General features: G+C 43.6%; 1 protein-coding gene across 10 annotated transcripts in view; it reads left to right on the top strand.

Annotated features, from left to right (window-relative positions):
- The first annotated feature begins 14,805 nt into the window (after positions 1 to 14,805).
- The window catches only part of MOGAT1 (monoacylglycerol O-acyltransferase 1), a 101,096-nt gene continuing 100,454 nt past the window's right edge, over positions 14,806 to 15,447 (top strand). For 5 of the 10 annotated variants that reach the window (XR_013447384.1, XR_013447383.1, XM_078071362.1 and 2 more), the window contains exon 1: positions 14,807 to 15,009. Coding sequence is in view for 7 of the 10 variants with exons in the window: in XM_078071362.1 (XP_077927488.1) it covers positions 14,916 to 15,009 (94 nt within the window). In the remaining 3 variants the exon portion in view is untranslated. Of the gene's footprint in view, positions 15,010 to 15,447 lie in introns of all 10 variants that reach the window. The other 5 variants (XM_078071363.1, XM_036098693.2, XM_036098692.2 and 2 more) reach the window with 3 other exon arrangements.

A 15,447-nucleotide genomic window follows, 5' to 3' on the forward strand; every position in this document is an offset into this window, starting at 1 on the left:
GTAGGACCCGGCCCGCTCTTGTATGGGCTCTCTTAAATATTGCCAGTCTTCTCCCAATAGTTTCTGCCTCGTTTTTCATCTAAAGGCAAGTAAATTGTCACAATTAAACTCTGTAAATCCACCTGCGTTGTACGAATGACGCGCAGGCTGAGAAAGGAGCCAAAATTGGATAGAATGTGCTACGATTTGATAGGCAGTAGAAAGGACAGACTGCAAAGGCCCTCACGCTTCTAACCCACTAAGGGCGGAGGACACCAAACTAGTGGGCGAGGACAAGTGACGGCATGTGGTGGGGCGGGGCCTGGAGGTGGAGCATCCTCTCCAGGAGGTGGGGAGAAGGTGAGCGGGCAGGAGGGGTCTGAGGCATCCTACTGGAGAAAAATGTGCACATCTGAGCTGTGAGAGCAGCTCAAGGAAACCAAGGGACCGCAGTTTGGGCTTCATTCTTCGTGCTTACATAGTCTCCCTTGTAAGTCTTATACCTGGGTTGGAGCCTTGCAGCAGCCCCTTTTTAAGGGAGGCTTCCTTAGAGACTTTAGAAGAAAGAAACTGATATTTAGACAGTGCTATCTGCTGGCAGAGGAAGCCTCTGCCAGCATTAGCAAATTTCCTCTTTCTGACAACCCTGAATGTAATGGGCTGAATGGGGCCCCCTAAGATATCAGGTCCTAAGCCCTGGCCCCTGTAAATGTTACCTCATGTGGGAACAGTCATTGCAGGTTAATTTAAGGATCTGGAGATGGGGGAGGGGGTTATCCTGGATTATCAGATGGACCCTAAATGCGATCACAGGCATCCTTTGAAGGGAGGCAGAGGGACATTTGACAAACAGAAGAGGGGCAGGCAGTATAACCAAAAGGGCAGAGACTGTAATGGTGTAGCCACAAGTCAAGGAATGCCAACAGCCACCTGAAAATGAAGAGGCAATGAAGGGTTCTCCCCCTGGCCTCTGGAGCAGACCTACAGTGTCTAGAGACACTGATTTTGGCCAAGTGAAATGGATTTGGGACTTCAACTTGTTTTAACCCACCAAGTTTGTGATTATTTGTTACAGGAAATACACCAACATAGGTGATCATTATTCCCATTTTACAGATGGTGAGACCAAGGCACAAGCTGAGTCACTCAACTCTCAAGGCTGAGCTGAGGCAGTTTCATGGGGGAGACTTGCCCTTATCCTTTCTAGTATACAGTGAGTGAGGGCCTCCAAAGCCATTCAGGTGGGGGGCAGTAGGTGGGTGGAACTTAGGCCTTTCGACTACCATTCAAGCAGGTTTGCACTATATTAACTTCCCTCCATGACTGCAGGCAATCCCTTCCCAGTACCCAATATAACAGATTGGCAGAGGCCCCATCAATGGCAAACCTCTCCAATGCCCAATAAAATCTTTTGCCAAATTGGTACTCACATCTCAGTTACTGAATAAAGGACTTCTTAAATTTCTGCATGCTGACCTCTCCTCTGGGTACTACAAAGTATTCTGTCACCTCTGAACCTCACTTTCCTTATCTATAAAACAGGTAATATACACCTTAGAGAATTATCCTAAGGATCACAAATCCTCATAAATGATTAATATAGTTTTTATGTCCTAGGTCCTCAAAATCAGGCAGCTGTCAGTCATCTATCCTAGTCGGTTTCCTGCTGGTCTCAAACTAGCAGGGACATTCTGTTCTCCTCTCCCCATATCCCCCAATGCATCCATCCTGTTTTTCATCTTTGTACCTGCTCTAGTACTGAACAATTAGAGGATTCGAATGGAAAAGAGAAAACTAGACCACAAGTACTCATCACAAGTGCTCAGCTGACTGATAGGAATGATAGAAAACGTTGAGATAGTATATCACACAATGAAGGTAGGTGTTGCTTTTGTCTAATATTAGGGCCAGCTGGAGAGCAAGAAGGAAATGGCAGCATTTCCTAGAAATGAAAGATGGGCTGAAGTTCTCCTTGCATTAGGAGTTAGGGAAAGGCAAGTTAAAATCATAATGAAATACATTTTCATACCTACCAGATTGGTAAAAATGTGAAAGTCCGACCCAACCAAATGTTGGCAAGAATCAGGAGTATAAATTGATTCAACCACTTTGGAAAATAGGGCCTTACTTAGAAAGGCAGAATACGTGCATATCTGACTACTGTTACACTCCCAGCAATATTCCCCAGAGAAACTTACCCGTGTGCCCTGGAAGAGCAAATAAAAATGTTCATTATTAAAAAAAAAAAAACCACACAACCCAAACTGGAAACAACCCAATGTCCATCAATACTAGAATGCATGAGGATAAAACCATACAACGAAACACCATGCAGCTGTGAAAGTTAATGAACTACAGCTGATGTATAAACTTGGATAAGTCATAAAAATAGAATATTGAGAGAAAAAGTGAATCACAGAAGCATCTACACAGTATGGCGTCATGTATATAAAAACGAAAAACAGGCTAACCTAGAGAGTGTATTGTTTAGGCATATATAAATAGACGGTAAAACTAAAGAAAATGGATGATAAAATATGGGAGTAGTTAGTTCAGAGTGGAATAGAACAGATGTAGCCTGGGAGCATTTCAAAAGCATTTCAGAAATATTGGTAATGTTCTGGGGGTGCCTAGGTGGCTCAGACGGTTAGGCAGCTGCCTTTGGCTCAGGTCACGATGCGGGGGTCCTGGGATTGAGCCCCCCTGCTCATCAGGGAGCCTGTTTCTCCCTCTGCCCTTCCCCCTCCCTGCTCATGCTCACTCTCGAATGAGTTCTCTAATAAATAAGAGCTTTAAAAAGTATATTGGTAATGTTCTGTTTTACCTAGCATACCTTCATGGGCATATTTTAAGAAATTAAAGATGAAGGTAAGAAACAAGAGATGACTGTGGCACTTTTTTGGGGGTGAGGGGGACAAATGCTTGGTGGCCTTTAAGTAAACAATAGGAATAGTTGAGGTTTGATTTTTTTTTCATAAAGCACTTTAAAAAAGTTTTAGTCTCATTTATAATTCTCTTGCCTTATAGATTCTGGGCTTTAGGTTACATTTTATACAGTCTTTCACCACCTCAAGATTGTTTTATAAAAATCACGTATGCTTCTTAAAGGGCTTGGAATTTTTTTTAATCTTGTATCTTTTTGAAATTTATTTAGGTTTTAGAGCAAGTGAGTAAACCAGCTTTATTTTGTTTTCAAACAGCAATCTAGTTAGCCCAACAGAATTTGTTAAATAAGATTGTTTTTCCCCCCACAGATTTGAAATAACTTCTTTAGCATATTACATTTTTTTTTAATTTTACTTCAATTAGCCCACATATAGTACATCATTAGTTTCAGATGTAGAGTTCAGTTATTCATCAGGTGCAAAAAACACCCCCTGCTCATCAGCGTATATTGTATTTCCATACATATTTAGGTCTACTGCTGAATTTTCTAGTTCATTACCAGTACCAAAGTTTTAGTTATTATAGCTTTATAATGCATTTTAATATTTGGAAGAGTTAATGTATCATCAATATTAGAAGGTGAAGGAGGGTCAGTATTCTCCAGACTGAGAAGGCACTTTGAGATGGAAAAACAAAGCTATCCATACCATTCGCGCAGGATTTTAATCAGGTTACCTCGCTGTGAAGCAGGGAATAGAGCAAGCAGTCCCAGCGCTGAGCAGTCCTCCTCGTCCTCCCCCTCCCCCATCCTCCTCCCCCTCCCCCATCCTCCTCCCCCTCCCCCATCCTCCTCCCCCTCCCCCATCCTCCTCCCCCTCCCCCATCCTCCCCCATCCTCTCCTCTCCTCTCCCCTCCCCTCTCCTCCCCCTCTTCCCCCACCTCGCGCCTTCAGCCACAGCTTTTATAGAGCAAGGGGCATGATGGCAGGGTCAGAGGGTAGTTATCCAAAATGATACCATCTGTGCGCCAGGGACTCTCTACTAGTTACCTCAAGTGGGACCGCCTCTGTCATCTCTGCCGGTTATTTCCAGTGGCGCCTTCTGAAGATCAGAACAAGCCCGCCCGCATTCGGGTCAGGGCATACATTAACTTCCAAGGGAGGTCATTGTGAGGACATGAACAAAACAAAGGGCCAAAGATGGAGTTAGTGTTATCAACATTCCTACATCCATTGCTTTCTTTCACAACAATTTTCTATCTCTCATGTTCATTTTTCTAGATAAACTTTAGAATTCTGTCAAGTTCTGACAAACTTTTTTTCCTGCTCTTTTATTAGGAATCAACTGTAATTTACAGATTAATTTAAGGAACTTTCTATCCAGAACAGACTCCATGTGTGTTTGAACTTGCCAGTCAGTGACCCACCTTAGAGCCTCTGAACCAGCAGTGCCCTCTGCCAGAAGGTTCTTGACCCCAGGCTCCCGCAGGGGTAGCTTCCTCTGCTCTTTCAAGTCTTCTCAGAAGGATCTACCCCTGACTATACTATGTATTATGCTCATTAGATATAAACATCTCTCCCTGCTAAAACATAACTTATATAGGACAGAGATGTTTGTGTGTTGTTCACTGATATATGCCAGGAGCCTCAGTGACTGGCACAGAGCAGACAATAAATATTTGAAGTTTTTTTTCTTAAAGATTTTATTTTTAACTAATCTCTACACCCAACATGGGGCTCAACTCACAACCCTGAGATCAAGAGTCGCACGCTCCACCAACTGAGCCAGCCAGGTGCCCCTGAAGTTTTCTTTTAGTGATAGAAATGCATGGTGTATTTTCTTTTTTTTTTATGTTTTTATTTCAATTCCAGTTAGTTAACAGTGTAATACTAGTTTCAGGTGTACAATATAGTGATTCAACACTTCCCCACAAGGGCTCTCCATAATCCCCGTCACCTATTTAACCCATCCCCCCACCAACCTCCCCTCCAGTGACCATCTGTTTTTTTCTCTATACTTAAGCATCTGTTTCTTGGTTTGCCTCTTTTTTCCCCCTTCGCTCATTTGTTTTGTTTCTTAAATTCCACCTTTGAGTGACATCATATGGTATTTGTCTTTCTCTGACTGACTTATTCCGTGTAGCATGATACTCTCTAGCTCCATCCACGTCATTACAAATGGCAAGATTTCATTCTTTGTGGCTGAGTAATATTCCATCGTGTATATGTATATGTATGTATGTGGAATATGTATATGGAATGTGTATATATGTTATATACATTCCACATGTATATACACTGTGTATGTGTATATATATGACTTCCCGATTGTCAATATATATACACATACCTACACAATGGAATATTATTCGTGTGTGTATATATAGAATATATACATATAGTATATAACATATACACTATATACACTATATATAGTTATATATACACAATATATATATAATGTATATATATATTATATATGTACACACACACATACATATACCACATCTTCTCTATCCATTCATCAGCCAACAGACACTTGGGCTGTTTCCTTAAGGTATATTTAAAAAAAAAATAGATAACCGCAATAGGAAAAAATGGGCAAAGGAAATGAACAACCAATTCATTAATACAAACAAACAAACAAAAAACAACAAAAAGTGGGGAGGGGGACAGAAACCAAATTAAAACAGTAATGAAAGCAAAGATATTTTCTCCAAAGACACTGGCAGAGGTTAAAAAAATAAACGACACCAACTTGTGTTGGCAACAATGTAGGAAGCGGCCAGTGTTAGACAAACCTCAGGAATATAAATAGTAGTTTGGCACTATGAATCAAAATTTTAAATATGCATTCTCTTTGATCCTGAAATTCCACTCTTGGAATTATTTTAAGGAAGTAAGAGAGTATTCTTCTGTTTGTAATATAAAAAGTCTTGAAACAACCTAAATGTCCAACGATATGGGCTTGATTTAATAAAGTCTGATACCACCATACAATAGAATAGTGTGCAAGCATTAAAAATGATATTGGAGGGGCGCCTGGGTGGCTCAGTCGTTAAGCGTCTGCCTTCGGCTCAGGTCATGATCTCAGGGTCCTGGGATCGAGCCCCGAATCGGGCTCCCTGCTCAGTGGGGAGCCTGCTTCTCCCTCTCCCACTCCCCCTGCTCGTGTTCCCTCTCTCGCTGTGTCTCTCTCTGTCAAATAAATAACTAAAATCTTTAAAAAAAAAAAGTGATATTGGAGGGGTGGAGGACTACCCTGCCCCTGTGGGTGTCTTTATGATAATCACCTGAGACCAACAAAGACTAACGAGCCCCTAAAAAGGAAGTAAGCCATTGAAGGTGTTATCAATGGAGATGTTAAAAGGATTTAAGTTCCCGTTAGCCTTCTATAAAAGAACAACCCTAAAGACCCTCTTTGGCAACCCTGTTGGGACCCCTCTCACTCTTGAGAGCTTTCTCTGTAACTTCACTTAATAAATTTCTATCGCTTTACTCAAAAAAAAAAATGATATTGGAGAACTATATTTTTTAACATGGAAAAAAGTCTTCATTAGATGAAATCAAGTTACTAAACAATAGACTGAACAATAGACTTAAAGTGATCAGTTTGGTTTTTTTAAAATGCATGTGAGTGTGAATAAAAACAAAACAGCTGGTATGATATACACCAAAGTGTTGGTATTTTATTCATTTATTTGAGAGAGAGAGAGGCAGAGGGAGAGGGAGAAGCAGGCTCCCGGCTGAGCAGGGAGCCGGATGCAGGGCTCGATCCCAAGACCCTGGGATCATGACCTGAGCCGAAGGCAGACGCTCCACGACCGGGCCACCCAGGCGTCCCTACACCAAAGTGTTAACAAGTGATATCTTCGTCCTTTGTAGTTTTCTTCTTTTTCTTTAAAAGTTTTCTAAATTTTTTTTAAATTTTTTTAAAGATTTTATTTATTTGCGAGAGAGAGAATGAGAGACAGAGAGCATGAGAGGGAGGAGGGTCAGAGGGAGAAGCAGGCTCCCCGCTGAGCAGGGATCCCGACGTGGGACTCGATCCCGGGACTCCAGGATCATGACCCGAGCCGAAGGCAGTCGCCCAACCAACTGAGCCACCCAGGCGCCCCTCTTTAAAAGTTTTCTTCTTAATTCCTTAATATTTTTCTTAACAGTGGTTATCTTTAGATGGTGAGATTATTTCTTTCATTGTACCTTTTGTATTTAACAGAATTGTAATTAGCAAGAATACTTGTGTTATGAGGGGAAAAAACCAAGGTTGTTATAAAACAGTCATGTGCCATTCCCTACCTAATCAGACAGGTGTAGACTATTCAGCTATTTCATGACTACGTGAAATGAGATCCTGTGTAGACCTGTGGGAGCTCGATTGTTTTTGCCTCTAAAATGTGTAGTGCGCATAGTGAAAGTTTCTGAAATAACTGTACCACCTTCTGTTGCTTCTGGGTTGGGCAGCAATTGGATAAGAGATGTTATGACGTCGGAAATCCTTCCAACACAGATCCTAAAGATGCAGTATTGTGTCTAATGAACTTTCACACTCCATCAGCAGATAGTTGAAAGTGGTACGCCAGAAACAAACATTGTCCATCCGCATCCTCAGGTTCTTCATCCATAGAATGGAAACAGAACCTCAGCGGATGGCTGAGTGAGGATAAACTATTTGGAAACAATTGGAAACCAGCAAAGCACCCTTCGAATATTAGATATCGATATTCAGGGTAACAACCCAGTGATCGAAACTGTAAATTTGCTCTGGTATTAAGCTTAGTAAAATGTGGGCTGATGCCTCCAGGAGGATGAGACAGGGCTGTAAGCTCAGGTAATAGATGATACAGTTTACCATAACTGGCCTAGTTTTAATTGCAGTACATCCAAAACTGGTTCTGTTCTGGCTAAAACCTTGTGTGTCTTTCCTATAAATTTCCAGCACACTCTAACCCCTTTGTAGATTACCCTGAAACTTTTAGGACACAGCCAAAGTCCATATTTCTTCTTGGGTTTCTACTGATGGATCTACCTGGAACCAAGAAGGTCTGCTAGACCTGTCAAGAGTCAGGTTGATCGGTATTGACTTCCCAATTGTCAAACCAATGGCTGTTTTAAATTGTATTTTAAAAATAAACTTGATAGACACTTTATATTATTAGCCATCCCCTCATTCTTGAAATTCTCTTTTCTTAGTTTTCCTGACTCCAGACTCCTCCATATAGCTCCCTGGATTTTTTCTACTATTGCTATGTGAGAGACAATACACTATAGTGGAAAGAGTTCTGTAAGTTAGTAACAGATTAAAACCTTGTCTTTAGGGGCGCCTGGGTGGCTCAGTTGTTAAGCGTCTGCCTTCAGCTCAGGTCATGATCCCAGGGTCCTGGGATCACGCCCTGCATCTGGCTCCCTGCTCAGCGGGAAGCCTGCTTCTCCCTCTCCCACTCCCCCTGCTTGTGTTCCTTCTCTTGCCGTGACTCTCTATCAAATAAATAAATAAATAAAATCTTAAAAAAGAAAAACAACCTTGTATTTACTGCTCACTGAGACTTTGGACCAATCACTGATTACTGATAAACCTCAGTTCCTTGTAAAATGAAGGTAATAATAATACACACACCATAGGTATGCCATAGGATGGTTATTTAAATTTTAAGAGTAATTCATGTTAGATTTTGGCACTTGATACATACTAACTCTCACAGCCTCCTCTGCCCCCTACACTACCTTGCCCTACCTTCAGTGTAGGATACCTTCTGGAATTATGTCTGGTGATCTTCTCCCCCAACAGTCTCAGCTTCTACCACTCCCTAAATGCAGACGGTGCCCATTCTAAACTCCAGCCCATCTCTCTCTTCTGTGCACCTTTCTTACCAACTTCTGAATATCTGCACATGGATGTCCAACAGGCTGGCATGTTCAACTCAAAAACTGAACTTTCCTCTTCCCCTAAACTTACTCTTCCTTGTGTGCTTCCTATCCTTTTCAAAGTCACCACCATCTGCCAAGTCACCCAGGCCAGAAATACTTCACTTGACCTAACTCCTCCTTCATCTCTCTCTTCTGACTGGTTATGATTGAGTTAACTTGAGACAACCTGCCCAGCATGCCTTATTTCTCTCTGCATGAGGTAAACCTTTGAGTCACCATGCTAAAGCAATGGAACCCTGTATCCCACGCCAGTGTACCAGGGGTAAACACCTGATCCAAGCTGGATCTTGGACCTGGGACCACAGGGAACTTGAGCTCCATTTTATTCAATGGTGGAAGCAGTAAGGTACAAGTCTGGAGTCATTGGTGGCCATGTTTCCCACCACTTAGAGAAACTAATCTGCAAAGAGATAAAATGATACTAACACCAAGAGAAAAGCTAGTGGAGAGAAACCTGGAAGCATTTAAATGGCTGTTCTTGGGCGCCTGGGTGGCTCAGTTGGTTGGGCGACTGCCTTCGGCTCAGGTCATGATCCTGGAGACCCTGGATCGAGTCCCGCATCGGGCTTCCTGCTCGGCAGGGAGCCTGCTTCTCCCTCTGACCCTCCCCCCTCTCATGTGCTCTCTCTCTCTCTCATTCTCTCTGTCTCAAATAAATAAATAAAATCTTTAAAAAAAATAAATAAATAAATAAATAAATAAATAAATAAATGGCTGTTCTTAAGCCCCAGATGTCTCCCTCTTCTTCCTGAAATTTGGTTGCTCAACTGAATGAAGTTCAGATGGCTTAAAGCTTAAAGTGTGAGAGGTGGAGAGTTACACCTGAGACTCAAGAGGTAAGCAGATGCTCTGTAATGCGGGGCCCAAAACTACATTAAAGAGTTTGGACTTTATCTTAAGAACAATGAGAAGAAATTCAAAGACTTTAAGCAAAGAAATAACATTATCAATGAAGTAATTTGGAAAGATCACTTTGGTACATTATGGAGAGGAATTAGGGGTGTTAGTTCAGAGGGCAAAATTCAAGGCAAGAAGACCAGTTAGGAGGCTGCAACAATCCAGGGGAGCAATGATAGCAGCCAGGACTGGGGAAATGGCATGTGTTTAAAGAAAAAAAAGTAATAATAATAGACCAGAAGAATCAACAGGTCATATACCAAGTAGCTATAAACAACCAGAAAGTTACAAACATGAGTGCAAGCGAACCCATTGGATTGGACCTTCTTGGAAACTGGAAGTGGTGGATCCTTGTGCCATACCTCCAAGGACACTGCTGTTGGATACTGTTGACTGCCTCTTTCAAGAGCGGGCCCAGGCCCCAGGTCGGTAGCTGTAGACCTTTCCAGTCTCTTTCTCCTCATTCCTCCCTCGCTTGGGTTGCTGGAACCTCAAGTGGGTTTCCAGACCAAGTACAAATGAAAGTGTGGGTGAGGGTCATGAGAAGAGGAATCATGGTGGCTACAAAGCCTCATGAGAAGAGAAATCATGGCGGCTATCTTGGGCAAGACTCCTGCAACTCTGCCCAGAGCAAGCATACTCAAGCCCTGTCAGATTGATAAAATAAGTTAATTGAAAGGACAATAAGAAAACAGGGGGGCCAGAGCAAATTTCTTGAACTTAGTTCAAAAGAGTGTTGAAAACAGGACTTCTTGAAGGGCATTCCATTGAAACTACCATTATGATGGCCTTCTATTGACTTTAACCAGATCTGGTCACTCTCAGTGAATTATGGTAACCATGATGTTTGAGTTTCATGAATGTGTGGGTGTGTGTGTCCGAGAGAGAAGGAGAATATTTGCCTTTATGATGAATGCACCTTATGAAAACTGGCACGGTGACCTTTGTCCTAAACTATCCCCTCTGAGAACTCTCAATCTGGGAAGAATACTATTTCCTTTTCAACTTAAAGATGGGAACATAAAAAAAAAAAAAAGACGGGAACATATTAGCTTAGGCTGCAATAAAATGTCATGTTATGGCAAAACATTGTCTTCCTGTTAGTTGAAATTACCTGATGTGAAATGCACAGGAAAAAAACTAAAACAAAGAAGCGATTTTATTTATTATTTTTTTAAAGATTTTTATTTATTTATTTATTTGACAGAGAGAGACACAGCGAGAGAGGGAACACAAGCAAGAGAGAGTGGGAGAGGGAGAAGCAGACTTCCCGCTGAGCAGGGAGCCCGATGCAGGGCCTCGATCCCAGGACCCTGGGATCATGACCTGAGCCGAAGGCAGACGCTTAACGACTGAGCCACCCAGGCGCCCCAAGGAAGCGATTTTAAAGTAGTCATTTCCACGGGTAGGGTTTGTAACCTATGAGGCAATCTGAACTGTCATCTTCTTATTCCTTAACTAGAGCCGAGGCTTAGAAAGAGGAACCACCCTAGTCATTTCCACGGGTAGGGTTTGTAACCTATGAGGCAATCTGAACTGTCATCTTCTTATTCCTTAACTAGAGCTGAGGCTTAGAAAGAGGAACCACCCTAGGTTGGCGGAATCTCAGATCTCCAAGCAGGACAGCGATGATTTCCTATCCTCATGATTGCATCAGGATTTGCCACAGCACAGGTGTTTGATATATTGTGGTTGAATTTTTGAAAATTTATGTATGTTTTATTCACTCACATATACCCAATGCCCAAGCACACAGTATGTGGTTGGTAAATATTTGTGGATTGAATGAATAATCCCAGCCCAAACTATGACACATTTGGTCCTCTGCATTCTTCTGCTCACTGTTCCGTGACTTCCCCATTTTGATGATGTTCCCTTCCTTCCTTGTGCTATCATTTAAGAAACAGCAGTTATGTGCTCAGGCTCTGGAAACAGACAAACCTATTTTCAAAACACAGACACTTAGTTCTACTACTTAATAGGCGAACAATTCGTTTCACCTGTGGTCCCGATTTCTTCACTGGTCAAGAATAACAGTACCTAGACTGGAGAACAGTTGTGGTGGGGGGGGGGAGGTTTACATCAGACACAGCACCGTAAAGCATGAGTACAGTACTTGCTAGGTGGTAAGCACTCAGTAATATTGACATATATGATGGGGTTTTTTTTAACTGCAACCCCATTCAGACCTTGTACTTCTCCAAATATTAGGATGCCCACACACACAAAAAAGCCAAATAAGCTTCCAAACTGGGTTTTGCCAAACGGTCCGAGCTTCCGAAACTGTTTAATGTCAATTTCATTTTGCTACAAATATAGTCGCTATGGGAAGTGGGGAAATGCTGAGAAAGTGGGTTCCCCACCTTCTTTTCCAATAAGAGCAGGCTCACTTGGATTTCTTTTTATCAGTCGGAGATCTTTTGAAGACTGAAAAAAATTCCCCTGCTAGAGTCAAAGTTTGAAACCATGATCCCATACCATGTTGCTTCTCCTCATCCATTTTAGTAGGCTAGGAAGAGAGCTAGGTCTATTCCTTGCCAGTAACTGGCTGGGTTATCTTGGGCAAATCACTGAACTTCTCTGCTCTCAGCTCCCCATTCCATGAAATGTGTAGTTTGGAAAGATAATGTTTACGGTTCATGTTTTCATGTAAGTTTTAGTTCTGGAAATATGAGAAGAGTTGGTTTTGAATAGCTTGATAAATTAAAGCTTTCTCACCATTTAATTTCAGTAATCATTTAGCGGCAATAACCTGGGGCACGATACATACACAGAGACGTGCTGAATATTAAATGAGTGAGTGATTTAATTGTTGCTTAAGATGGTGATTGGCTGCACCCTGGAGGGGCCATGCTTTGCTTCAGTGTGCTGTGCTAGGGTCTAACAGCGTTTTCTACTAGCTGAGGGCCTGGAAAAGTGACAAGAGCATGATTCAGTACAGTAAACGTCACATGATTAGGAGAAGCCTGGATGGCTTATTTACCAAGAAACTGTGAATCCAATTAGCCAATCCTACCATTTATATTTCCCTTACATATCCCAAATCCATCTCTATCCTCCTTCACTACCACAGTAGACCACACCACCATCTCCTACTTTCACCCTAGGGTGGCTTCCTTAGGGTCTGCCTACTTCCACTCCTATTTCCGATCTGTTCTAAATAGATGTTCATTATTCCCCATCACTGGAACGAGCATGTTTCTTTCAGGCACTATCATACATTTGGTTCTATACCCATGTGGTTATTTTGTTTCTTCCAGGAGGCTGTGAGCCCCAAGGGGACAGAGACCTTTCTTGTTCACTATTATAGCCCATACCCACTCCCCAGCTCGTGCCTAGCACAAGAAGCCTTTTCATAAATAATCAATGAATGAATGCTCAAAGGCTGAGAGACCATGTCTTAATTTACTTTTGTGTTATCAACACCACGGGCAATGCCGATGCAAGGCGAGCACTCAGTCGTTTGTTCCATGTGAGATTCATTTAATGAAGGGATGACTCTCCTCTCTGGGCTTTAGACAAAACTGTATTTGAATCTTTCCCACTTTGCCAGCTGTGTGACTTTGAGCCTGGATTTAACTGCAAAATGAGCTAATGCTTATTTCACAGGGTTGCTCTAGGATGAGCAAAGGGCTTTGCATGACATCTGAAATAGTGTGTACTCATAGTATCCCCAGTAGCACTGGGGGAAGGCTCAGGCAAGAAGTCTAAAAGAAGAAAGTGAATCCTCAACTAGGAAAAACAAAAAGCACAAACCAGCAAGTTTTGCATACAAAAAGTCACAACTTCCCTAAACTACCTTGCCTTAAGTGTTCATTTGTATCCAACTTTCTATTAGAATTGTTGGAGAAAGGGGCATGGTGGTGGGGGTGGCTAGTCAACTTTGTTTTGCCCTGTTGCAGATCCCTTCTAGCAATGACTTAACAGGCACCTGCCACTTGGAGTTGTTCAACTATACAGTAGTTAGTATTAAAAAATGTAGCGGTGCTCACAAGGACTAGGCAACTATTCAGAATCTATCCATTTAATGCATCATAACTGAAACCCTTCAGTGACAGGTGTTAGGGTAAATAGTTGAACCCCAAACACAGCCTGCAAGGATCTGGCCTTTGGCCACCATTTTTGCCTCATTCCACCCCAATCTCCTCCTTGTTCCCTGAACTCCCAATATATTTTCCTTGAATTTCAGCCACAGGACCTTTGCACATGTGCTCCTCTTTGTCTGGATGACTCCCTCACTTAACTAGATTCACCTTTATGGCTGTTATAAGCTGTTATATACTGCTATACATATATATAGCTGTTATATACTTATTCAGAGACTTCCCTGACCTCCAGCCTAAGTCCTACTTCCTTCACTCTTTCACAGTAGGATTTCACTTTGCAATTATACACCCAATTGTGTAGTTATTTTGCTTAATGTTTGTCTCTGCCCATAATTTGTACTGCGTGACTAGGTTACCAGGTATACGTTCAGGGCCCAGAATAGTTCCTGGCCTGTGGTAGGTATTCAGTCAGTATCTGTTGAATGAATGAATAAATGAAAAGTTTCCAGGACTAGTGTAGGGATCTGAGTACCCAAGAGAGGAGGCCAGATCCCTGCCTCCCCTCTCCCCCTGCAGTTAAAGAGTGGTGTTGGGGACACAGACCAATAAACACAAGAGTACCCTGCGTGCAAAGAAGCTACGTCCCGTGCCTCCTTCTAGCTGGTGGGCGATTCCTTGAACTAAACCTTCCCCAGAGTGTTCGGAGGAAGGGGTGGGTTTAAGGGCGGATACTGAAGGTGATCGATCCCCTGAACAATGGTCAGATCCCGGTGGAGATCCCGGTGGAGCAAGGCTGGGGAAGCCCACGCTGCCGACCTCGGGCAGGCCACCAGCTGACCTCTACTCGCCGTCCCTAGTACCCACAGTGGCGCGCCCTCACCAGCGCCCCGGCGCTCGGGCCAATGCGCCCGGGCGCGCCAGCTGCACCCGGGCCTGGGCGCGCCAGCTGCACCCGGGCCTGGGCGCGCGCGATTGGCAGCCCCCAGCCTCAGCCCTCCCGCCCCACCCCCGCCGACAAAGTCCGGCCCCCGCCCGCTCCGCGGCGACCGCCGCTTCCCCCTCGCTGCCCCGGGGTTGTCCCGCGCGGGGCCCAATTCCGGCCGCGCGTTCCTCCCAGGCGCCACCAAGCAAACGGGTTCGAGACGCCCGCAGTCGGCGCAGTCCTCTCCCGGGCCGGAGCATGAAGGTCGAGTTTGCGCCGCTCAACATCCCGCTGGCGCGGCGGCTGCAGACGGCCGCGGTGCTGCAATGGGTCCTGTCCTTCCTGCTGCTCGGTAAGGGCCCCGCGCGCTTCCGGGCGCTCAAGATCCAGGCCAGACTCCGCGGTGCAGGGGGCCTCCGTCGCTCCCTCGCGGACAGTCCTTGTCCAAGGACATGCTTAGATCCTCCAACCCTTCTTCCCGTGTAAGTCAGACCACGCAGGTCAAAGAGGGGAGTTCGAACTAACTTGGGACTCTTCTGGTTTCTCCCCGCACGTGCACCTCGTAGCGAGCAACTCTTTGGCAGCTGTTTCCCCTGTGCTTTTTTAATTGATGCGTAGCTTACCTACCGTAAAAGGCACAGATGATAATTATACAACTTGATGACTTTTGGCAAATGAATACACCCAAATGTAACCACAATCCAATCAAGCCATGGAACATTGCACTATATGGCCCCGCAAATGTTAGTAAACTTGTTTCCTGAATTCATAGAAAACCAATGCCCGAGTA

The sequence above is a fragment of the Halichoerus grypus genome, chromosome 4, assembly GCF_964656455.1.
Source record: "Halichoerus grypus chromosome 4, mHalGry1.hap1.1, whole genome shotgun sequence".
NCBI classification, from domain to species: domain Eukaryota; kingdom Metazoa; phylum Chordata; class Mammalia; order Carnivora; family Phocidae; genus Halichoerus; species Halichoerus grypus.